General features: G+C 37.5%; 2 protein-coding genes across 3 annotated transcripts in view; one reads left to right on the top strand and one right to left on the bottom strand.

Annotated features, from left to right (window-relative positions):
* Positions 1-815: 815 nt before the first annotated feature.
* On the bottom strand, positions 816-14,842 carry vrk1 (VRK serine/threonine kinase 1). Of its 2 annotated transcripts, none has more exons than XM_088925122.1 (13): positions 14,719-14,842; positions 14,100-14,259; positions 13,304-13,356; positions 13,006-13,075; positions 12,322-12,409; positions 11,701-11,809; positions 9,589-9,681; positions 8,215-8,347; positions 7,661-7,781; positions 7,478-7,536; positions 5,675-5,847; positions 1,267-1,366; positions 816-1,120 (listed from the first exon to the last, which is right to left on the bottom strand). In XM_088925122.1, exons 2-13 carry the CDS (start codon positions 14,257-14,259, stop codon positions 1,002-1,004), a joined length of 1,278 nt encoding a protein of 425 aa, XP_088781248.1. In that variant the 5' UTR covers positions 14,719-14,842; the 3' UTR covers positions 816-1,001. The 2 variants fall into 2 exon arrangements, with proteins under 2 accessions (XP_088781248.1, XP_088781249.1); XM_088925123.1 differs by having other exon boundaries at positions 7,478-7,530.
* A 1,936-nt stretch (positions 14,843-16,778) lies between these two features.
* The window catches only part of LOC148827921 (protein phosphatase 1 regulatory subunit 37), a 50,163-nt gene continuing 40,885 nt past the window's right edge, over positions 16,779-26,056 (top strand). The window contains exons 1-2 of the mRNA XM_088926086.1: positions 16,779-16,926; positions 18,466-18,563. Of these exons, the coding sequence (XP_088782212.1) occupies positions 16,779-16,926; positions 18,466-18,563 (246 nt within the window). The remainder of the gene's footprint in view (positions 16,927-18,465; positions 18,564-26,056) is intronic.

Here is a 26,056-nt window from a genome sequence, read left to right as displayed (position 1 = left end):
CTGTAATGCTTTCACAAATTATGTCAGTTAATTTCAGCTCTGAATGTCAGTTTTAATTTTTTCTTTCCTCTAGATGTAATATAGAAACAGAATTGTTGGCACAAGCTTTCAGGGCAGTTCACTGCTGTGTCAAACACACAAAAGTGACAAACTGGAATTTGCCGAGCTGAATTTGGATCACTCAGATTTCTGTAAACTGTTGAGATTTACTGTGTTCCTGACAACAGAAAATAAAGGGTGGAATCTAAAATGCTCAGATACTAAGTTATCAGGTCCACTGTATTAAAATTAGAAAGGCCAATACATAAAATTACAGCTCTAGAATGTAGACTGTATTCCTTTGTGAGTATCTCTGCATTTCCTTTGTATTTTAATGATGTTCTGATACTCGTTTGAAAAGGAAGCAAGAAGAAACCCACAGTATCTGGGTGAAGATCCAGGTGGAAATCATGTAAATAACAATAAAAGTAAACAGCAAACACTCCATTCTATACTTTTGATCAAATAGTGGAAAGTTGCAACAAACCACAAACAGACCCTGTGCAGTATGTGTTCTCTACAGCCTGCCACAATTGCCTGCTTCAGCACTGGTATCAAAGGGCTGTCTTGCATCTCTGAGAAATGAGAAATATGAATTCATGACTGCTTTCATGCAAAACAAAAAGGTAGGAATATGGTGAAGCACCAAAGTGAAAAGGGGCTGCTTGCTAACAGTTTAGGATCTTACACCCACAAGCCCAGCACTCCCTCTCGGGCTAGGTTTACTATTTTATTTTGAATTTTGCGGCACTAGACTGCAAAAAGATTCTGAAGCCTTTTCTGAAGTTATTTATTAAGAAATTTAGAATGCTGCACATTAAAAAAAAATCAAAAAACCAACGTATAAAGTATCCCCAAATTTGAAAACTATTTTCCAAGGGACAGAGCAAAGTTTAAAACAAAGACATTTGAGACAAGTGCATTACTCTAAAACATATGTCAAAACTACAGAAAAGCTGGTCTCAGGCATTTTTTTTCGGCCGCCCTCTCCCTCTTCCTCTTTCAATACTTGGGGAGGTCTGAGTGCCCATCTCCACAAGCTTCTTTCTGGGAGATGGCTTTCGTTTCAACATACTTCCATCTGAAAAAATGAAGAAAAAAAAACATTGGGGAAAAAATGAAAACGAATTCCCCACACTCCCACTTTGAAACGCAATTATGTTTTTATTTTGTAATGAACTGAGCTTTATTTTCCAGTAAAAATACAGATTTATAAGAAAACACCACCTTTTTTCGTGGGGGATTTTGCTTTCTTCCTTGCTGGAACACTTGCGGCCTCTTCCACAGATGCCCCTCGCTCCTCCGCACTCTTTCTCTTGGTGGGCTTCTACAGGCACAGGAACATCGCATTCAGAACAGCAGCAAGCGGCTGCTGCCTCCGCGAGAGGCAACAGAGAAGCAGCAGCAGCAGCAGCAGACTTTCGGAGTTCAAAAGTCAGCACAGTCAGAATTCAGTGGGAAAATGTATTAAACAGTTTCTCCTGAACATCACCATAAGGAAGATCCTTACCAGGAACAAGAAACTATGACAGAAATAATTCTGCAGGATACTCTGATGTACTCTGTGCGACTGAAATTCTAATCTGAAATTAACTTTCAAAGGAGAGAAGCCCTTTTAAAGCCCATTTCTTTAAGGGCTTTTACCTTTCCTGTAACCCTCAGAAAACGGCAGATCAATACATTTTAAAAGCTTGTTCTTCTTATAGGCGATATTTGTTTTACATTTGCACTGTCACCTTTGATTTAATTTTCTGCTCCAAAGAGGAAAAATCACACAATTGCTGCACATCCTTCCTGTTCAATCACAGTAAAGTATAATTGACCATTTTAATTCAGTTCTCTTTTCCTGTTCATTAACTCGTCCAGGCCCACATTCATAAAGCCTGTTTTCACCATGCAGAGTTAATCATGGTGTTTCGAAAAATGAAATAAAGCCCTAATGTCTCAGAGAAGACATTTAACCTGCCTGCTGAGACAGATTATACTGACACTTACTACACATATCATGTTCTTTTAAAATGAGGAAAACCAAGTGTAAACGTTAGGGAGCAAGTAAACAATTTCTAACTATGTCATTCATGTACAATGCATAGTATCCTGCCAGCCCTTACAAATCTACTCCTAAAATGCTGGCAGAATTATCTAGGACTATTCACCACTGCTATGAAAGGTAACAAAAGATCACTGACCAAATTTACATCAAATGAGTACCATCATTTTGACATCCATTTTAAAATGGTTAGTATCCATTTTACAAGATAAATCTTGCAAATTAAATAATAAAAATAACTAGGGAAAAAACTAACCTTGAGAGAAAGGTAATCCAACACATCTGTTCTACTATAAACTATCACATACAGTAGCTTCATTCAGGCTTTTTAGTAGAGCACTATAATCCTAAATAGCCTAATCCATTTTTTTTCTAAGCACAACAAACATGCTGTAAAATAAGAGAAACAAATCAGGCTAATGATTTAGTGATTACTGTATACTGATAGAAAAGCAATGCACTCCAAACGCCTTTTTGCTTCTGAAGATACTAGAGAACCACAGCAAAACGGAAATTTATTTTGGGCTTGAAAATATCTTAACTCAGGTGACAACGAAGATGCACTTAAAGACAGCAATCAAATCCTGTCTCTCGCTAAGAGATTGCAATAATGAACACTTTTTTCCTGACTTGAACTATCACAGTACTTTTTTTCCATTTTGCCAATTGCTGCCTCATGATTACCATCTAGACCCTGCTGAGCTGAACAGATTGGCTCGATAATTACATACAATAACTGCAGTGGGCAGGTAACCCTCAGCTGGCACAGGCCAGCTCCCTGGTGGAAACTTCCATATGCAAACTGCACTGAAGAAGTGCATTATGTCCATCCTGCCTGCCGCAGCACAGCAGAGTGATTATCAGCCAGCTCAGACTCCAAGGTTACCATGTCAGCAAATTTGTGATACATTAACACGGAATAAACACAGACACTTCAGACCCCGTCTGAAAATTAAGGTGGAAGAACCTACACAAAGCCTTCGTTATCAGTGGTTTATTAAAGGAAGCCATTACTCTTCTGTTTTTCTTGACACTAACTTCTGCAAAGATTGATAGGAAATGCCTTTTTTCTTAAAAGGAATTTAAATAAGAGTTACGTAGAATTACAGCTCACTTATCAAGACATATGTTTGCTGCATTTACTTGATAATGCTACATTAATAGAATTAAAAGTTTCATCCTTTTTTATCTTTAGTGGGAACATTCATGATGAACACATATTTCAAAAAGTTACCACGGCTAGCTATTAATAAAAAGAGGGACCATATCCTTCATCTCAAAACCTGAAATTTTCCCATACACTCGCATAAGCCATGTAATGCACTGAAAAACTATTGTTCTCTCTCAATGTGTACCTTCTCCATGTAATAACATGATAGGAATCGAATGTATTTGATCACTATATAGCACATACAAATGGAGGATAAGGAGGTACAGGAGGAAAACGCACATATCTGACAGGCTGCTTCACAGGATTTGGAGTGGGTTAAACAAGAGAGAGCCCTCTGGTCCCTGCTGCTCAAACTCAAATCAACATGCAAAGGCTTAGAAACATACGGGTTTTAATAACTCCGGTAACGACAAGAAAGGCCAGCTGTGATCCTGGAGGGCTAACGGGTGCTGGTGTTTTAATTTCAGATGATCGCTCAGGTACCTAGCTGAACAAATCACCCACTTCAATTGTCATGACAAAACTATTCCATGCCTTTACAAAATGACCTGCAAAGTCTACTGATTTGTGGCCCTCCAGGAACATTGTTGGCCACCCTTGTAAAATGTCAATTGTTATAAATATCTCATTTTTTCTGGATGACAGATTACTCGGCATGTTTGAAGAGTACAACAGACAGTGATAGAAAAGAAAAGAACTGTCACCTAATGTATATGCTTTGCAGGCTAGCACACCACAATTCAAATTCAAACAATGAGTGGCTCAGAGACAAAATCTCAGAATCTGTGGCAAAGTCTCAGATTTTCATCCTGGCACTGAAATTCTCACCCTCTGCTGTAGTACATAATGTAACGAATTTCAATTCAGACAGGTTCCTGAGTGTCTCTAGTGTTTTATCAGCAACACGAAAAGAACATACAGTGCTTATGAAGCCATGGTCACTTAATGCACTTCATAATTAATTCCTCTTCAAACTAATTTCCAGAACTTAACACATTGCCATGCACTTCGTAACGCAATGGATGTACTGTGCAAACACTCCTGTGAAATAACACCCATAGTATACCGAACTGCTCACTGATCCTTCATTGGCTTTAATAAAGGAATTTCTAGAGACTTTCATTCAGTGACTGGATGCTGAAGCTACGTGCCTAACAAAATTTACAGATGAAAACTACAGAACTACTGCATCTGGAACTAGACTGGAACCACCCTACAGCTTGTATTTCTAAACATGACATAGCTGTTAAATACGTGTTTGATTTTCCATTCAAAATAAATAAAATAAATTAAATTAAAATGTTAATTTAAAAAAATGTAATAAATAAATATACAATAGTTATAATAGAACCAAAATAAATGGAACTAATAAAAAAATAAAATAACTTTAAAACCAAATATTTATAATATTCTGAACAACACAACATGGATAAAAAATACTTACAGTATTCATCCTAATGAATTTCATCAGATTATCTTATTTCTTTAATGTATAGTTTTCTAAAAATAGAAAACTGTTCTGCAAATCCTATTAAAATGACCCCTGAAGGATGTGGAGTGTAATCTCACAAGAGAATGGAGAAGCTCTTTCCACATAGACCTAAAATGTCCTTGGGGTAAATTCAAATGAAACACCTCCACTTTGTAAACCATACGCTTGGTCTGAGGATTAATTATGCAATACACACAAAAAGCATGCACAAGAACAATGTGACAAACACTGCTGCGTGGGATCACATTTAATAGCTCGAGATCCTCCACCTCACGCCATGTATGTTGGTGTATGTTAGGAGGGTGCGGTGGTCACTGCACATCTGCCCCAAGAGTTATTTTAACTATTGAATTTAGAACTGGACAATTCTTTCCCAGGCCAAGACTAGCTCGACCCACCAGCTGCAAATGTCAGTTCCAGAACCTGATAGAGGCCTTCTGGTTACCAGAAGCTGCTTTCTTCTGCCCCAGACAACCCCCCATCAAGTTCTACTTTGACTTTTGGAATTGACGAGTACATCAAAGACTGGATTTAATCCCGGTCTCGAACTGACTTGAGCACCTGAAGATGACACTTTTCATGACCCTTTAAATTGGCCACACATTAAAGAGACTGAAATTAACTCATGGCCACTGTCCTAAAATGTGCCCCAGCAATAAGAAAACTGATAAAAATTAGAAATTAAACATTCTTAAGACAAAAATAGGCTATAGAACAAATTAAAGCAGACTGCTGTGCTACACAATAATTCTATTGCAACTCCAAACATATTTGAAAGATACCACGATGTTATAGAGGCAGAAATTGCAGTATCTGTTCGAAGCTCTGCTGATATTCTGTGCATAAAAGTGACTAAAAGAATATTCCAACATAATTTAACAAAGAAGAGGCTGTTCGCCTTTTCCGAAAAGACATTTCTGACCTTGCCCAGGGATGAAGCCGGACCATTGGCAGATACGGAGAAGTCCAGTTTGTCATCATCGCTGGAGCCTATGGATTTCAGCCCCGCCTGAAGTATGACACGCAATTTCTGGTAGGGTGGTCTGTCAGTGTATCCCAAGGACTTCACTTCTTCCATGAACTTTATCATTTCATCTGACATTTTAATTAGAAAGGGAAAAGTGTCAAAAAACATTCCTACTCAACCAAAATGCTGAAAACAAAATCCTACATTCACGCACGAACAAATCAAGCTGATTAAAGCTGTCTTCGCCACACAGTCCAAGCTTTTAAGGAGTAAAAGAAAATGCAATCAAGTTTTCATCTGTTCCTAAGGCATTTCAAAGAAACTGACAAACATAAAAGTAAGGTTAAACAGGAATAGAAACAGTCCTTATCACAGCTCTATCTAAATTCTTCCTTATGCTTCACTAATTTTATATTTTTGTTTACCATTACAGTACTAAAATAGACTCACCAAACAAAATTATTACTGAAAGCAGTAATAACAATGCCGGATGTCCAGTGTATACACATGACAATAGCCTAAAGAAAAACAATCCATTACTTTCCCGTGCTGCGACAGCTTAAAAACTACAGTGATGCCCCTTTACCTTAATCCCAAGTACAAAAAACTGTAAATGGAAGTTTGATGGATTTAGCTGTTTGCTATTTGTATTCATACATTAAACCTGTAGTGCCTTTCTAGCTCAATATCCTTTAAATACATTATATTTTGGACATTCTTTCTCCTCATGTTGATGTTAAACCATTATATGAAATTTAATTTTTGACTGCCCCTCTGCGGAAGGATATACTAAATTACTCTATTAAACTGGAATGACAAAGAGCACATTCTACTTTTTAAAACTTCTGACCATGTCAATTATGATTCTCTTACGTATGGCCAAGCCTGCTCAAAACAGTTTTTTAGATTCTGTGAAGTTTAGTGAAAATTAGCATGCTGTAAATGAGCTCTCATCATCGGAGAATCAACAGGTTGCTGCTCACAGCGTGAAGAAAGAGCTCTTCACGTCACTTATGTTTCATATTAGGAAGTGTTTCAATTCAATTACCACTCTGACGGTAAATAGACAAACATGCTCTGGTTAGTATTATCGAATGAAGAGCATGAGAGGGCTTTAGTTAGCGGCAGAAAGCATCACAGCCGCATCACTGGGCAGTTAAGGACATTTTAAGGATTAGGATTAGTCACTTTGGTTTTTCATATCTGAATGTAAATACCTTGACATTGAAATATTAATTGCAACCATTAGTAGTTTTTAAATTAAAAATTACAGCAAAAGTTTCATATACAAAACTAATTATAAATGCTAGTTATAGTAATCACTGGCTTACATGTTACTAAACTAACACAGTTATGTATCTCGAGTTAAATGTGAGAGTACTTAAATAAATTAAAAAAGGAATTAAGAAGGGAACTTATGGAGCAGATTTCTAAATACATATTTAAAAAGACAGCTAAACTAGGACAGTTAATTTTTCTAATAAAATAATCTGTGTGCTTCAGCTTTGGGTTTCAGCTTTCTTCCAATACATTTTTTTCAGGAAACCATAAACATCATTTGAGATATTGTTTTAATTGTTACACTGGGCAGTGGTTAAACTCTCACTGTGGAGCTCTGCAGCTGTGATTCAGTTTCTGTTTCAATAGGTTTCAAGTGTTTTTTTTCCCCATTTAACACATTTCAGGAAAATGAAAGATATTACAGAGTATTTCACAATTTACTTTGCACCACATATGCACACAAATATCTGCACTTACCTGGCTTTTCCTTGGTTGAAAAACAGTTTGAAATAAAATCTGAAATGTTCTCTCTGCACCTGGAATGAGTTGATTGAATTAATTTTCTTAAAAAACAAACATCTGGAAATCAAACATTCAGCATGTCAGCTTTTTGCAGCTTTTGCATAATAAATTCAGACTGCAGTGAAATGTAACCATTACCTGAGTTTTGCGTCTCGGACGTAGTTGGGGTCTTGCAGATTATCCTCCCAAGGCAAGCGGCCACACAACCACTGTATCATACAGTATGCCAGGATCTCAATGTCTCCTCTCCTAGAGGGAGCTGGAAAGGAATTGGAAAGACAGAAGAAATGCAATAATGTTTCAAAAGAGCCAACAACAAAATCTTGATAATATGCACAGGCTCTTACAATGTTTCCAACAACAGTAATTGGGAACATTAATAAAGTTTGATTTAAAAAAAACTGCTGTACTTTGACTATTACAATCTTGTGGTTGTGAGGTTTTCATTTCCATAAAAGTATTTGGAAAGTTGAAACACTGAAAAACAACATATTCAATAAGTTCAGCATCCTGACCAGCATTTGACATTTTCAGATGAGTCAACCAACTACCTTCTTTCCGCATTAAACTGAAGACAAATGTAAAAAAATCTAATTATTTCAATAGGTAGAACATTATGTATGTAAGTAACGCTATCTTCATATACAGGGAATAACAAGTAAATTTTCATCTCATTTCGAATACTTACGTACCTGCTCCTCTGTGTGCATCAATGCTGGTGAACTCAATGGTCCCATCATGACACCTCTTTGGATCTTCTTTATAGTCTTTTATGTTCCCCTCTGGACAGTACCTATAGGCCAGTCCATAATCTACTAAGTAAACCTGAGTTTGCAAATATATAAATATATAAATTAGATAAATATTTGAATCCATATCCATAGTCATATACAATGAGAAATATTATGTAATAAACCTATATTAATCTATACACGTTTAAGAGCAGATTGAACTGTAGTGCACAAAACATAAATGAAAAGGTTTTATGTTGTAGATAAGCTTTCAATGATTAAAAAAAATTGTTTCAGGACATTTCTGGAAAATATCCTACTTCAGCTGGTCAGAAAGGAATTTAACAGCAGTGCACTAAACCCTTTACTGGCAAGGAAGCTGCTAGCTACAACAAGTTGAGCAAAGGATGGATCACGAGGTACATCACAGTATTTTATCCAAAAACCTGGTTCTTTCTGTTAAGAAGCTCAAGGTTGATCACAAACAGTACAGTATACAGTATAATGACCGGAAACATTCTTCCACATCTACTGCCAAACGCATAGGGGAGAATAAAAACATTAGCCCCACTGTCCAGCACCTTTTATGCATTCTTCTCAAACACAAGGGAGTAAAATAACATAATGACTGCTGTGAATAATTCTGAACACAACTGAATTGTTGTTAGTTAAACCTATTTTCAGTTACATCAAGTTCAGTTTGTACCAAGGGTTTGAATAAATTTGAAGCCAAACCAACAGTACATAGCTTATATAAACTAAATTAGCCAAACATGTTGCATCTATAGCCCTGAACATTTAAGCAAGGAAAGAACAGCTCGAAAGTCACTCACATTTCAATAGCTAAGGAAAAGGCGAACAACTAAACCCAACAATCCCAAGAGGTCTCTGTCTAAATTTTAATTATAAAAATAGCAGTTTAATAATATACCACTGTTGCATTATTAATCTCCAAATTAAATATTTGCTCATCTAATGTGCTTTGAACAGGCTTTGTAGTTATTTCATCTATTTTTTCAAGGTATCACATGCACAGCATACAAACACAGGTAGACCTCTATTTCTTACAACTTAAACAGAAATAATGTATAAAAAGCAATAATACAGCATTCTGTTATGCATCCTTATTACCAATCTTCACTTTTCACAAGCACACAGATGAAATAAATTAATGTGAAAAGGTATTAAAATTTAATTTAAGCAAACTACATCATTTATTTCATATACATCGTAATATTGGTATTAACAAGTTGAAAAAAACAATTTTAAATACTGTACCATCATTTTCTTTCTGTCAGAAATCCTAAAATAAAAACATAACGCGAGGACACTGACCTGACTGGGGTGTTTGTAGCTAAGAAGAAGGTTTGAGGCCTTGATGTCTGCATGCACATACTCGTGCTCATGGATGTACTCCAGGATGTCGAGCTAGCGAGAGAAGACAAGTGCTTCAAACACCACGGCACCATGGGAGGTCAGGTGTCAAACCTATTTTTATACAACGCTCTGAAAAAGAGGACTGCACAGAGTTAAACAAATACAAAATGCACATACTATACATACAAAAAAACAACACTGCTGCTTAACTACTAAAGAAAACCAATTAAAAAAAGGTTTTTGACTTGGACTTCAAAGAACTCAAGAGTTTCAGTATATTTCAGCCAACATCAAGTGGAACAGAATTTAGTAGATGGAGAGCACAACAGCAATAAGCTCATTGTTTTCTGGTCTTCTCCAGTACAACCAGAGAGTCAAATTGCTCAGATCTGAGAGTAACATGAAATTCAGAGCTCTTGAAGATATTAAGGACTTTAACCACGAAGACCTGTGCATGTTAATATAGGCATTTTTAAAGTCAATTCCACGATTCATGACTCAGAAATAGCCAATGTTATGATTTTATAACTGCTTTAAGAGACTGAGAATGCTTTGTGCGCACGAGTAGCCTTGCTGGTGCATTTTGAACAAGCCAAGACATTCAAAAATCAAGCCATGAATGTATAAATGTACGTGTCTACATCATTCAAGTTAAGCAGGTTTCTATCTAGCAGTTTAAACAGAATTTAAATGGAAGGAAGGCTCAGTCCTGTATAAACAATAATAGATCAACATTTCCTTCCGAAATGACATTAATGGAGTCACATTATGCCAAGCCTCCTTCAGACTCTCAATTAACAAATGTCAAGTTTAGATTTTCTATTTGTCCTCAAACGCAGCATGTAGCCAAACCAAAGGAGCCCAGAGATGGTCCTCTGAGGAACAGCAAACCTCAGAGCACCCAGATCTTGAAGACCAGAAAGATACCAGTCCAGCCTTACCAGAAAGATCAACATAAGATCGCAGATGATTTCAAAGGCTTATATGAGCTAATGTATCAACTGTATCAACTGAGCTAATGTATCAATTTGTAGAAAATTTCTAACAAAATAATAGGCCACCCTTTTCCAGAATTCATTTAAAGGTCAATGAAAATCTTCAAGAAGGCAGTTTCTATGCTCATATCTGAACAAATCCAGACTGAAACTTCTCTAGATAATTGTTACTATTAGCAGTCCTTTCTCCAGTATTTTATATAAAGATAGTATTGATAAATAATTAGCTAAACCCTTAGAAGAAAACATGGATTTTAGAAGACATATCTAATCAATGAGCAAAGAGGAGTTTTCAGTCTTTGAAAACCCAGGTAGGTCAGGGATCTAAGTTAACAGCAGCAGGGTGCAGCTCCAAGACTACTTTCTCAACATCACAGCAAGACAAGCTACTGGTAGACAGAGCTGAACTATTTGTAGGATAAACAGCAATGGCAAATTAAGTCAAGAGGGAGAGGAATGTTAAAAATTACAAAAGATAGCTATGGTTGAAGATTTGTTTTCAGAGAAATTGCAAATCACTGCAATGAGTAAAAATGGTTAATTTTTCTCTTCTAGAATTGAAGCAGATAAATAATTAGCCTAAGCTTTTGCCAGGGCATCCCTGCATTACATCAAGTGGGACTTTTGGACATCAACACAGACCCTATCTGACCTCCCTCGCTGCTCCAGCTCACAGAGGGAGCTTTCAGGTCCATAGAGGACAACGTCTAGTTAAAATGGAACCTGTCTGAACTGGAGCTTCTGCTTTGATAATTTAATGAGAGCAACATTATAATAATCAGCAGCTTCAACTGGCGAGAAAAATGAACCCAACATTAGTGATTATGCTCTGAATTAAGATTTAAAGTGAAAGGAGGTTATGTTCTCACCTGGGAAACGTTAGCACAATTAGAATGACAGCACCATTGTTAGCTGAAATCACAATGTTGGTGATATTCTGTTCATTTAAAAATCACAGCATTGTGCTGCAGCAGCCATTCGCAGAACTACATGTTAAATGAAAAATGTCAATTAAATGACATTATCTTGTTTACTCTACAGTCACAGAAGTATGAGGCTGAAACAAACTACTTACAAGCCTCAGTCCAAGCTGCAGGACTGTTTTTCGAGAAAACTGCTTTCCATTTTCTTCAAAGATTTTTTGCAGGTCTGTACCAAATCGGTCCATAACCATGAACCTATACCTAAAACAGTGAAGACATGTATAAAAATATATATACATCGCTTTGAATTTTAGTAAAGGTTAACAGTACAAGCTGTGATGATGAATTAACTTGTCAGGACAATGATGAAATAATGAGAACATTTCATTCTAATCAGTCGAGCTTATCAAACAAAATGTCCTTATAAAGCTAACAAATAGTACAGTAATGCTTTTTGTTATTTCTGATTTTTTAATATTTTCACTTCCTAGTGACAGCACTAGGTATATGTAGCCGTTGAGAAAATTATCTTTGAAAAAGAAGCATTCAATTATTTCTACAAAACTTTAAACAGCCCTCTAGAACAAAAGGGCTTTATTCCACATATAATAGAAAATAATGAAATATAATGCTTTGAAAAGGGAAACTATTTTAAACATTTGGCATATTAGTCACTAAGCTATGATACAGTTTAAATTACTAGGCTTTCCCAGATGCACCGCTGAAGACAAAGAAATGCTGAATCACGCAGTGAAACATTAAAGCAGATTCACCTCTTCCCTCCCTTTGTGTGCAGTCCTGTTCCCCAGTACGCCGGGACTCCTAAATATTTCAGTTTGTGAGACCTCACCCAGCTCTGAACTAAAAAGGAAAAAACAGTCTAAAACCTTCACGCCCAATCAGTCGGCCACACTCAGACAACCCGTGAATGTAACCTTTCACTGTACAGAAACCACATACAGCATCCAAAGCAGATTAGAAATGCATTGGAGAAAACTGATCATACTTTATTGAAAAACTATACAGTATAGTCAGATTCTGCCGACTGAAGTGAAAATTAAATCAAGAATGGGGAAATCAATTAAACGTGTTTAATGAAAAAATCCAACTTTCTTGTATGCTATGTAATAATAATGCAATTCCACTGAGGCAAAGTTATGAGTGACTGCAAGCAAACTTGCTAGTGGGCCGAATATTTACCAACAACATGAAAGTTTAATGAATAAAATATGAATCTTACTTAGTAATATAAAGATTAATTGTCTGGGGAGATGCACATGAGAATTTTAATTTATATAATCCAAACCCCTGGGCCACGGAGAACACCAAAAGCATTTTGCAGTGTGTGTATTTGTCCCTTAAGTTGTTTAAGAATAACTTTTTAATAAAAAAGTTTTACGTGCTTATATATTTACATGACAAGAGTGTTACAATCCTCACACTTATAGAAAGCTTACTTAGTTCTGGTTTAGCAGCTCTCATGTAGAACTTCAGCTCGGAAAAAAGAGGTCCGTTGTCACTTGGCTCCTGTATAAGCACAGTATAAAACTGTAGTTTTCACATTTGAAGACATGCTTTAAAGTTATAATCTATAGTATTATAAAAATAATTGGCACCCTTTTTCAGGTATTTACGTGAACCGCACAAGAATTACTCACGCACTAAAATAATGTAGTCTATATAATTTGGATTTTTCAGTAGGGACTGTGCTATTCAAAATCAACAAATCAAGTCTCTCAAAAAAAAAAATCTTACCACTTTAATGACATAAGGTGCATCACTCCCAACTGCTTTAGAACTCTCATCAGCTAAAAAGAAAATCAGATACGTTAACCATGTTTGTTTCACAGTCATAAAAAAATTCAATTACAATTAACAGTGACAGACTTTTACATATCCCCTTACACATGCACAGTTAAAAATATTAATTTAAGATCGCACATAATGGAAATTAGATTTAAATCACAGGATGAATCTCACAGTACTTTACTATAGAACAACAGAGGTAATAATACATAAATACAGTAAACTGACAATAAAACCAGTTTATAAAGTGAGTTTTAAGACCAGATTTGAAAGTGCTGAGTGATTTGTAAGATCTGATATAGGTTAGAAGATCACTCGTCTTGGAGCAACAAAACAGGGCCCTTACTATTCAAACCAGACACCCGAAAGAAGGCGGTGCGGGTTACATATACTTTAGAAATGCAGGTTTATTTAAGATCCAAGCAGCAGAGTTCTAACCAGCTGCAAGTGAAGAACCCAAAACTGCACTGTAATAATCAAGCCTAAAAGAGATAAAATCACGCATTAGCTTTCCTGCAAGAGATAAGGAGAGCTGCGAAGGATTTATTGAAATTTAATTGCAATTGAATGAAAACGGGAAAAAGGGGATCTTCAGAACACTGTAAACATGAGCTTCTATTGGAAAGATGACCCGAGAATACCCGGACCGAGGCCAAGACCTTCAGCCGGGACTGACCCATTTGCGGAGTGGATAAAGGGAGCTCATCAGCAGAACCCGCTAAAGCCAGAGTTCGGGTAGACTCACCCAGGTACAGCACCCCGAACCCCCCCTCGCCCACGGGCCCGCCCAGCTTCCACTGCTTCTTCGCCGTGTCGGCCAGCACCTCCCCCGGGGGAAACCGCTCGGCCAGTCTTCTCTTAGCCGGGGCTTTGCCCTTCCCCGCCACCTTGCCTTTCGGGGGCATCTGGCGTTACAGGCACAGTAAAAACACATGATGAGAACCACGAATCCAAGACAACTCTCAACACCCGCTAAGGACGACCCCCAGGGGCCGCGCTTAGCTCTTTAACCCGGACTGTCAGCTGTTACCCTGGGAGTGTTTACATGCGGCGACTGAACCTTCCCTTCGGGTCAGCTGCATCAATTAAAAACACAGCACGACGAGAAAAGCAAAAACGTACGTGATAACTCCACAGTACATGAATTGCAGTAAAATGTAATTACGAGTTTGCTGGAACTTCACACGCTTTGTAACACAGCACAATGTTAGAACTTGTTTTTAAAACGTTACGGGGAAGTCTAACTTCACCGATTTATACGGCCTACCGGTATTTACTGCTTCGTCAATTTCCGTGCTCCTGTTTTGTTTCCAAATAAAACCTCAGTGATCGTGCAAAAAAATTGGACAGTGAAGATAGCTAACCTCTCAAGGCACCAAAACCTAATGTATCCGGAAGAAACCGAGACTCTGAGCTCTTCCTATTTTCCTTCCTGACGACCCCAACACTCCGAAATTCCCGCACTGAGAAGCAGAAGGAACACCTTCCACAAACACAGCAACAACGGAGCATCTCATTGGTCAGAAACGGGAGGAGTGCGCGCTTCACATCCGGGGTTTCGTCGGTGGCTCATGGTATTTGTAGTTCTCACATAATGAGTAAGAAGTCGCGCGCGAAACACCAGGAAATACTGTAAGATGCTCTTCCTTACAAATTAAATATACAAGAACAGCCAATAGTAAATTAAATTCCAGTTTTCTAATTAGACCATTCTAAAATTTGATAGCCTAGACTATGCCAAAACAACATTTTATTTCAGTTTTTGCTTCTCTGTATACCATGAACCTCTTAAAGCAAGGACGCCATGCAAGTTTCAAGATATCTTTGAGAAAAAATAATAACATTTATGAAGAGACTTGTTATTTTTGGAATTCCTATCAGCAGTACCGACAACACACTAACACAAACTGTAAGCTTAATCAAAAAGTTACAGATGCCAGTGTGTCAATATTTCAGAAACTGAGATGGTAACAGCCTTTACACGAAAGAGTTGCATTCTTTGTATTTATTGCAAGACAGCACTTGTTTGGGGGTTGGTAAGGTTTCCTCTTATACGTGGGGATGAAAATAATTTTTCTCCTACTATTGTATTTCTGGTATATATACAAGGTATATATGGGTGTACATGAAGCCTGTAATTTGCATTTTATAGTAATTTTAACAATTGTCCATGGTTTCCTTTCAGCGAGGATAGGTACCAGGTTTAACGAGTCCAGCTGCAGCGCTGCTGTCGTGCTCTGCAGGCGGCTAGAGCTGCAGACCCCAGCAGTAGGGGATGAGGGGAGAGGAGGAAATTGGGTCATGTGCCAAGGGATTCTCGGCACTGAAAGAAGCCGCAACCGTCTTTCATTCACATTCATTTTGACCATCTACCCGGACATTTACCGAAACGAGCAGAGCCCGGGAGCGAACACGTTGCGCCGGAGAGGCAGGGCTCTGAAGCCGCTCGGACAAAACTGTAACATCCTTAACTGCCGGATTGTTCGCTGCGCTCAAAAAGAAAGCAGAGGCCTTCTGGACACACCGCCAGATTATTTAATACTTTCATATTCACAGTCAAAAGAAGAATGGAAGCGAAACTTTTTTTCCCTCACCCTGTTGATGTGTGATCAGCATATTGCACATAATGTATTCATTACTGACACGGCACCCGTAGGGGTAATTAACAATACTTTGAAGAGTTCGTTTGTGTCTTCATATTAATAATTAGTATTTGGTGCCTATGAACTCATTCCCAGAAATCTCCATAGTGCATACCCAGGGCACACTTAGAGCATTTAGCAAAGAGGTCCTTTAAAATAAGATGTGTTGTGCAAATGTAGTTTATGCCTTCTTAGCTTTAGTTTCTTTTATCTGGCTATTTGATATGGAAATATTGAATTTCACATGCATGTTAGAAGACTGCCTTATAAATAATTAATGGCATGGTATCCTATATCAGCTTTACAAAAGTGTAGAACAGAGAAAAGGACTTCAGACTTCAGCACCGACCTGTGTCCTCAGAGAGTTACTATCTGTTGAAGCATTTTGCACTACTGAATAGGAAAGATGCATATTTAAGATTCTGCATATCTTAGCTATGCTAATAACTCTATATTATGACAGTTCTTCATAGGTTAGCTTTGTTATTATTGGTAGTAATAACACTGATTGACTTCATAATGCATACAAAAAGTATATAACCTGGAACAGTGACTTAATACGACAGTTTTTCCAGCGTAATAGGACGCAAAAGGAACAGAATCTGAAAATTTGACTAAAATCCACACACAGCAGTGCACTCTATCTTAGGTATTACCGTGTGGAGAAAAAAAAACAGTTTGTTTTTACTGAAATGCAGAAGTCAAGGAAATTGTGATCAGACAACATTTAGCTGCTTTAGCTCCAGTCCCGTACTGCCAGGGTGCTGAGCCCACAGCTCGAGATGGCTCGCTCTGAGGACCACAGCAAGGCAGCGCTGACTCCCTCTCTCCAGTTTACAAAGAAAAGCAAAGGCGAGAAGCATGTGTCTTTCCCATCGGATGAAGAAATGGTGTCAGGCTTCGCTGAGCACAAGGACGTGTGGAGGGACGGTGAGCTGATGTCCTTTTTGTACCCTTTCGTCTCTGCATTCCCTAGACTGTAGATATACAGTAGAGAGGGTGTGTGGTGAAGTGGGGTGAGTTGGAATGTAACATCTATTGGACATTTTCTGGCCACTCATTCTGTATTTTTAGGTTTGAGCCCCATAAATCTGAATTCTACGAGGGTTACGACCAGTGTCCCACAGACTTTAATTAACTGGTCATGTGGGATGCTTGCAGCTTGTCTTTTTAAGTACCCTGATATCTCTTGTTTTTCACAGTAAAATGCTGCTGCTGATGACATAGCTAGAACACTATGGTACTCATTATATTTCCACTCGCACCCCTTTCCTAATGTCAAACCACTTTTTTTCCACTGCTTTTAAGGACAAAGCTATGTATTTCAATGGAATTTTATCCTTAAGATAGCTTGACTGCACTACCACATTTTATTTTTAAAACACTGCTTTCTGTCCCTTTTAATTTTTTTACTGTAAGGAAACCACAGTTAATTTTTCTTTTGTGTCTTTTAATGTCTTTGCTGTTCCTGGTAGAATTAATATACCCTTATAAAATATATAAATAGAAATACTTTTTAAAGATGGTCCAGATCACTATGAATTGATGGACAATCATGATTCTTAAGAATTAATTTACCTTCTTCTGTTTTTTACTGCTATTGTACTTCTATTGAATGTTTACTTCAGAGTTCTGAGCCTAAACCAAATAGCATCTCTTTCAGATTTTCTGACCACGATTTGTTCTCTAGGTATAATTGTATCCCATTTTGCTCTATCTGTTCCATTTATGTGTTCATGTTTACTCTCTTTTCCGATTTAAAATACTTTTGATAATTCCATCAAATTATGAAAAAGACTAAAACACATTTGCTGTGATCAATACATACTGTATCCTAAAACTAATTTTATAAAGATTAAGTGAACACTGCCATTTTCCCAAGCCTCACAGTAAATGTCTGCATTTACCTTTGTAGTATTTACCTATATGCAATAATTTCTGCAGTCACACCAAGAAACAAAAAATCTCTCCAGCATACTTACAGCTATTTTATGGGGCAGGTAAATAAGCTCAAAAACATATTTTCTTTTCTTAAAACTGTATTTCAAAAGAAAAGGATTCAAGACTCTGGGTAAGTTTAACCTGACCTCAATGCTCTGGGACAGGGCCTAAAGGTTATGAATCCTGAGGGAACTTGGTTTAAAAAGAGCATTAAGAGACAGCTCCTGTGTTCTGTACTATCAGTATGCTTCTCCACTGGACAGTGTGTACCTCATGAGATATTTCTTTGAGACAGGAAGCACTAATGGTCATTTATTTGTTAGTTGAGTGATTTTTTTTTGTTAACATGTCTCTAAAGCTGATTCACACAACCCTTGAGACTTCCTATAACTTTGGTTTATCCTTTTTAAATGATGATACAAAACGGGGACAGCTTTAACCTAGATTAAGTTTTTAGTGAAAACTCAGTCCCTGTTAAGTGCATGTAACATATGTTTAGTGAGTAATGATGGAATATTTTTGTTTCAGTAGACAGCATCACCTTGAAAGAGATAATAGCAAACTATAAGCAGGGCTGTCAAAAGCACCAAGTGGAACCCAAGTCAATGATTCTGGAACAGCTCCAGGTTAGTATATAGAGCATGAATCTCTGCACCCATCCCCCGTTCAAGACAATGAGGGTCAATTCAGGCTGCTGTCAGATTTGAAGTTGATTTAATGTACCACACTGGTGAATTATAGTATGTGGTATGTCTATATTGCATATCTAATATTTCTATAACTTGGAAAAGCACAAACGTTCAACAAAATAATGACAAGTCAGAGGTGAATCTTACACATCTTAAACATCAAAACTACAGAGTACACTTAGAAATATATTATAATCAGTTAATTAAAACGTTTAATGAATTAGCTTAATTACATTAATTAAAGCTGGTATGAGCAATTTTAAAAGGAAATGAGTATGGGTTAAAAGTTAAACCCATTAAAAGGTGGGTTAAAGGGAGAAGGTGAAGGGTTCCATTTTCATCTTATTTTACTGAGTTATCACGTACAGTATTAAGTACAAGTATATATAATTAATTTAATATCCGTCCTTTTAATTTGGCTACCCATGCTTTTTAGCATCCATTTGTATTCAGATACCATCTGTAAAAATAATGATTAGATCAAGGAGAATTATTTGTCAAAAGATTGTCAACACAGCTTACATTAGGTATGATATACTGTATTATCTTGTAGACGTAAACGATCCTGAATGAAGGGAAAAGTTTTGTAAGTGGTCTTCATACAGCAGTATAATATGTATGGCTACTGTATGCTGCAGCTGAATGGAGAAATATTTAGATTTAGGCTGCAAGTGAAGTCATAATAAGAGTATGCAAAACAGGAATTGCAGCTTAAATAGCATATTTATTAAATTAGGTATTTGAAGGCAGGGTAGTCCCGTGAGAATGGCCTTGAAAGACTATTTAAAGCATTTATTGTACCCGTGGGCTTTCAGTTTCCTTTGAAATGTTTCAAGTAGATAAAGCAGTATTGCTGTTGGTTACATCTTCATAAGAGCGGTAAACAATAATGGGTTTGAACACAGGGCTCTGGGCCCTAGACTTAACTAAAGGCCTAACACCCTCAAAAGTTCTCTGCAGGGACAGATAAAGTCTGGAGTGTTGTGCTTTAGCTTCTGTGGCATGAAAAGAATTACAGTAATGGATTTACCACTAGAAGGCACCAAATTATATCAGAGAAGGGTTTGGGATGAGGGAATGGATTACTTATTAAAGTAAGTGATGCATTCATTGAAATTAATTTGCAAATTTACAACATCTACAACTGTATTTGGCCTAACAGATGTTTGTGTAGATGACTACTGCAAAAGCTGCTGTATATTTTGGAGTTTTAATTTCCACAGTCTTCGTTAAATTACTAAGGACATACAGTACAGTATTGGTTCCATTCATCAACTTACTAGAAACTTGTTCCTTGTTATTTTTCACTTCCTAAACTGGTGTCCTTCACCAAAAAAATATGGGATGCATTTTGATATGAAAGTTGATTTTGTACTATTTCACCACATGTGAAATAGAAAACTCCAGTTCTATTTAACAGTAATTTTCTTTGTAGCAACATTAAAAGCCTATTATTTCTCAGCACTAACTAGGGTTTGAGTTTCCAGTGGAATGTGACAGTCCACAGCTTGTGGAGGAGAAAGTCCATTGCCCATCTGCTAGCTTGTCCTTGTGTGCACCAGCCAGGAACTCCACACAACCAGCTGGAAGGACAAGCTTGCGTCACACAGACTGAATATGTATGATGACATTATGTATTGTACTTTTTACACATGTACTATAGTAGTATAGCATCAGATATGCATCCTTGTGCTTTTGGTTTTGAAAAATACTCCCTCTGATGCACCTGCACACATCATCAGTGATGTTACTTGAGGTCACTGGGAGTTTCAGGTCCTTCAAAGTCAGACACCCTCGCCCGGTGACTAGTCTGGGTTGGTCAAGCCCCAGGATGCGTCCAGGTGACTTTGTTGCCCACGAGTCACTGCTCTGGATCCACAGTCATATTGAGGCTCTTTCTGTAGCGTGTATGTGGTTTTGATGGCCTTCCTCTTGATCACCCCTGTTAAGCCCAGAAGACTGTAGAAGACAAATCCTCTGCAGCCCACCTCAATGGCCTCACGCCGCGCTCTCCACCCACTCACATGACACTGGTCAAACAGATCTTAATCCTTTCATTAGCCTCCTCCACTGGGTCTTCCCAGGGAACTGTTAGCTCTGACATGACCACCTGCTTGGATGCTGAAGACAACAATAGAATATCTGCCTGAGTGTGGTATATCCCCACTGATACTTTGGGCTGTGGCTGCTGACCAGCTCTGACAAATGCAGTGGCCCAATTTTCTAGGTGCTGATGTTTACTGCTTTTGATACCCCAGCTAATAGTGTCCGCTAAGTTCAAGCAACCTGGCATCTTAGAGATCCCACCCTTCTGCACTGACATTTCAATGTAATTGTTCTTAAGGATATGTCAAGTGCTGGGCTACAATGCTAAAAAATATCTTCTCCTCAGTGTTGAGCAGTGAAATGATCCTTTTCATTTTAAAATCAATCAATGCTTTTTGAGCTCTCATCTTTAGAAATACAGACACCTTCTCCCATCCTCCACTGTTGTGCCTCTCCACCGGACAACCTTCAAAATCTTCCGAAGACCGAAAGAGAAGCTTTGGGCATCACCTGTACTCTTTCTAGAGTACTCCACTCAGGCCAGGTGCTGAGCTCACTCTAGCAGCTTTGTCAGCCTCCTGAATCTCCTTCCAGCTGGCTTCCGTTTCATCAAAGTTGATGCCAGATTTTGCTGGATTTACTAAGCAGTCCCCGAGATCTTCTTCTCGTCTTTCATCACTGTGGGTATTCCACAGATAACAGCCAATGTCCTCTTTAGAACAGGAGAGCTGGCCGCTGTGCGTCCTCTCAAGCAACTGTTTGATAAATCCAAACAGGTTTGCAAAGAAGGAAGCTTGCTTTACCTGGCCCTGTCTCTCGCCCATCTCCTATGCCATTCCGCCCAACGCAGGGATATAAGCTTCTTCTGAGGATATTGCTTAACTCAGCCAGTGGTGTTCTCTCTTCCTCACTTGCCTTTCAAAATTCCCAGCTCATGCCTTAGCTGCAGAATTTTGGCAGCTCTCCTGTTAATTGCAGAGGGAGCACTGGAGGTCTTCTTCTTCACTGTACCAAACCTCTCAGCAGCAGTGTTAACTATGATTGAATTAATGTTTTTACAATTTCTAGCAAAGCTTTCACATTAAGTTTGCCACCTAACTATTCCTTCATAATCACAATAATGTAATGGTATTGGTTCCATGACCATGTATCACTACGATTTTAGTGCCCCAGATCCACAGAATACCATGAGAAAACCTCAGCTACATTTTAAAGGGCAGGACTGCTTCTCTTAGTGCTGAAAATTATATATTTTTTGTGTTGATTGACTTCACATACTGTGGTGAGTGGGTGGAAACAAGCCATGTTATATAAGAGCTGGGATTTATAAGGCAGCAATACTCACTACTTGACCTGGATTTCATCGAAACCCCAAGTCAGCCAAGAATCTCAAATTACAAACATAATACGTGATAGAAGCTTGGTTTAATAGTGGTTTCTTGCTCCTGCATGGTGGAAACTCTCTATCAAGTGTTGGTTTATAACATGAAACTGGTGGATGGGTCAAAATTTAATCCAGAAAATAGTGCCAGGGAATTATAGATTTTATAGGTGATTTCAAATCCCCAGTGGCTGAAGAATTGAGAAAACCCTTGCACTTTAGACCATTTAAGTCAATAATTGATTAAGTCATTAAGTGCTCACACAGACTGGAAACCAGGTTACTCCTGTTTCACTCTGGGAACAAGAGTGACGATCACAATTCTTAAGGAAAGGGTTTTGTTTTATACTCTTACATTTTACTAATCCTATATATTCTCAAATAAAAGCTTGATTCCGATAAGGCTTAACTGTCATATATGTATCATTCCCAAGGAGAAGCCTGCTTTGTGTCTCTGGTCTAAAGTGTGCTGTCAGTAACATGCATGGATCTTGAACACAGAAATGATGCAAAACGTCCAGCCAACCCAATGAAAAGCAAGTAATGGTATGTAAACAACCGGGGAAAGGAAAGAAATAAATGGGACAAAGTATGTTTGCTGTGATGAACATTTTCAAGAAGAATGAATCATGATGGAGATGCAGTGCACAATATCCAAAGAACAATAAGAAAGAAGCTGATCCCCTGTCAGATGCAAGGAGGAGGTCCTTAAGCTGGCAGGAGAGGCTGGATGGTGTTACAGTATACAATGATGTTACTAAACAAAAACATCCAGCCGCAGATTGATGACAATAGAGATGCTATTTGTGTGTGGAGCTGTGAGGTTTTCACATTATACACTACAGTGTTAAAGACCACGTGTCAGGTACTGCTGTTGCAGATCCTTGACAGTCAGGATCTTTGTACTGTACATTGTGAACATGTTTTTGAATACTATTTGAGATGCCACAACCTGACAAATACCTTCCATAAATGTCTTTAGAAACAAAATAATTTGGAAATTATGTACTGTACATTCCTTTCTAATAATCTAAGTATAATATTTAAAAAAAGCAGATTGGAAGTACGGACTTCTAAGATGCTTCTTGTAATATTACAGAATTTGCAGATGTCTTTGCAGATGAGTACAAGAACTTTCAAATACTTCGTTACACATTTTGTTTCAGTGAGGAAATAAATTGGAATTTTCTCAATGCATGATCATTAATTCCTGTTTAATCTACTGACCAAATATCATAAATCATGTTTCCCAGATTGTGATTTTTTTCATGTAAAAACATGTGAACGTTGGTTTAATTTGGCCCTGACGTGACTTACTGTAAAAAGTCAATAATAGTGAGGCACAGCATTAAAAAACAATGGTTCACATTTTCTTACACTTTTTTCTTCATCTGATATTAGGCATAAAATAAAAATAGCTGACGGAAATCACATGCTTTGCTTGATAAACTAGGGCACTATCATTAATACGCCAGTATTATGTCTACACCAGTCTAGATTTAGTAAGCCGACAAAATCTTGGAAGCATTTAAATGGAGGAACTACTTTTTCTTATTGTGTTTGTAAAGTTCTGCTATATAAGAAACACAGTAACCTTGAGATGCTGAGCAAGAACTAAATATTTTTTTTCGGACTCTTAAGAAGAGATTGAGTATTCTGAATTTTTGATACCCGTATCACAATACACTGATGTTTTGTAATTTTGCCTAAATGAATTGCCTGACCTTTTGGAAAGATGTGGAGTGTGCAGGCAGCCGTGTGGAGGAGAGGTCAGGGCTCTCAAGTTGGAAGGGTGTAGGGTGAAGCCTGGGGCAGGCTCCGCTGCTGTCCACTCACGTGGATCGCTCCGGTAGCATGCCATGCTGCACAATCTGAAGTCGATCTGGATATGCACACCAGCCAAATCCAGTCATAATGATGATTGCATGATTTCTTGTTTTATATGTATTATTAACACGATTGATGCTGGTATAAAAGGGCTGCCATGAGAAAAATGCAATTAACTTTAAATAAAGATTTCAAATTGCACGGCCAGTCATCTCATTCTTCTTCATACGGTGTGAAAGAGCATGTTTGTTACTGTTTTTAAGAAAGTGAACTTTTGTGTAGCCCACAGCTACAATACCTGAGTTTTTGCACCGGAGTAGTATGATTGACATGATGTTGATGGAAATGTCTGCGTTCTTTATGCTTCCTCACAAGAATGTCTGTAACAGAGAAAACCTGGAATTAGTGGCATGTTGGTGAATCATTTAATGAATAGACATCAGTTATTACTCTTGCCGATTATTCAGTTGAGTGGTCTGAAGAGAAATCAATTACCTCTACATAACTTCATTCTTTGTTTGAAAAAAACCCCAGTGCAAGACTGAGAACATGACATTTACAGCTTAAATTCTTAAGGTCAGACTCATTTCATGCGAGTGCTGTTTTGGCTGGGTATTACCCATGTGAGAAACTGCTTCAGCAATTGAAAGACCTAAAAATGGCAGCTGTTTTATATGCAAAACCTTTGCCAATGCACCACTGGTTTGTAGGCTCTGATTAAGGCTAATATCGGAATACCATGCCTAGGTAATGTTAGGTTTCCTAAGATTAATGCAAAATCTAGGTCTGTGAAAACTAACACAAGTGTTTTCTAATGCTGAGATTTTTTTTTCACAAATACTGGTTATCTACAGTATAAATGCTGATTATTTTTGCTCCATCCTAATGAATAGTCTGACAGAAGTCAATATCACTAATAAAAGTATTTTACAGTATTTCTGTGGCTGTTGTATTTAATAGAAAGTAAACCTTTACAATATCTATTTAACATTATTAATTTAATTTTAACATGTATTCATAATTGGTCCTTTAAATTGATTTTTTGTAAAAGTCATCAATCAATTTTATATAAAGTTTGTGCTTTTTACAAATGCTAAAATGACTCCCTGAGTTAGACTTGCTTTAGAATAGGCATTGAACATGTACTGTATTTCAGGGCATTGCCCCATCAATTTAATGCTTACCTGTGTCGTTTATAGAAGTGAATGGCAGTGTTGCTTGAATATTTTTATTTAGTTATGTGGGATGTGGGTCCCCTCTCTGTATACCAGTAATTCAGATTCTGAAGAGTTTTAAGGCTTTCATTTGAGTGCTAAAATACGTTTAAAATAATAACACCAACAGCTGTGACTTGAAAGCTGATGCTTGAATAAAGTATTTAAGGTAAAAAAAACAAATTGTATGCCAAGAACAGTGAATTATTATTTTCTTCAATTTAAAAATTAAAATTACCAGTCTTAGTTTTTAAAAACTGAAGAGTTTTTCAGTTAAGCTCAGTATGGTTATCTTGCTGTTAAAGATTTACATTTTGTTTTCTATTGGCAGACAGTCACTGCTTAGGTCTCTTTCATTCCTTTTGTGTTTAAAAATACGAGTCCAGTGTGGGAGAAAGGGACACATTGAATTCCTTATGGTCATGTTGTGAAATTCTGTGAATTTTGTGTGCAGAAAAAGCTTGTAACATTGATGCTGTGACGATTTTGTGAAACCAGATCTATTTACTTTCTCTAAAGCGAGTAGGCACAGTGCAGAGGACACTCATCTCATGCTCATGAAGGCAAAACAGCTGCTTCAAACTGAATAAACTTCAGCAGACAAGACACTGCATTCTTCTGAGCTGATAAAGCGCTCCAGCTTAGGAGTCTTATTCACTTTTTTAGTTTCCGGTTTTCTTTTCTAAGTATAATGATTCTATGAAAAAGGAAAATAAATAAATAAATCCACCAGAGACACTCAATGAAATGTAACTGCAATACAGAGCTGCCCAATATGTTAACCCCCATTATCTGAAAGCAAGGTACTTCTGGCCTTTAAAACCTAAATGTGCTTTTTTTTATTGGGCATCCACTCTGACATTGCTACAGTATGCACAGATTAAAGGTATCAAGGAAGGAGGAAGAAGTATAAGATTATTTATCTATGTACTCTTACAGAATCTATCATCATGATGCATATA

The sequence above is a fragment of the Atractosteus spatula genome, chromosome 9 (genome assembly GCF_055471065.1).
Source record: "Atractosteus spatula isolate fAtrSpa1 chromosome 9, fAtrSpa1.hap1, whole genome shotgun sequence".
Taxonomy (NCBI): Eukaryota; Metazoa; Chordata; class Actinopteri; order Semionotiformes; family Lepisosteidae; genus Atractosteus; species Atractosteus spatula.
Note: the sequence above shows the minus strand (reverse complement) of the source record. Positions and strands in the feature narration are given on the sequence as shown.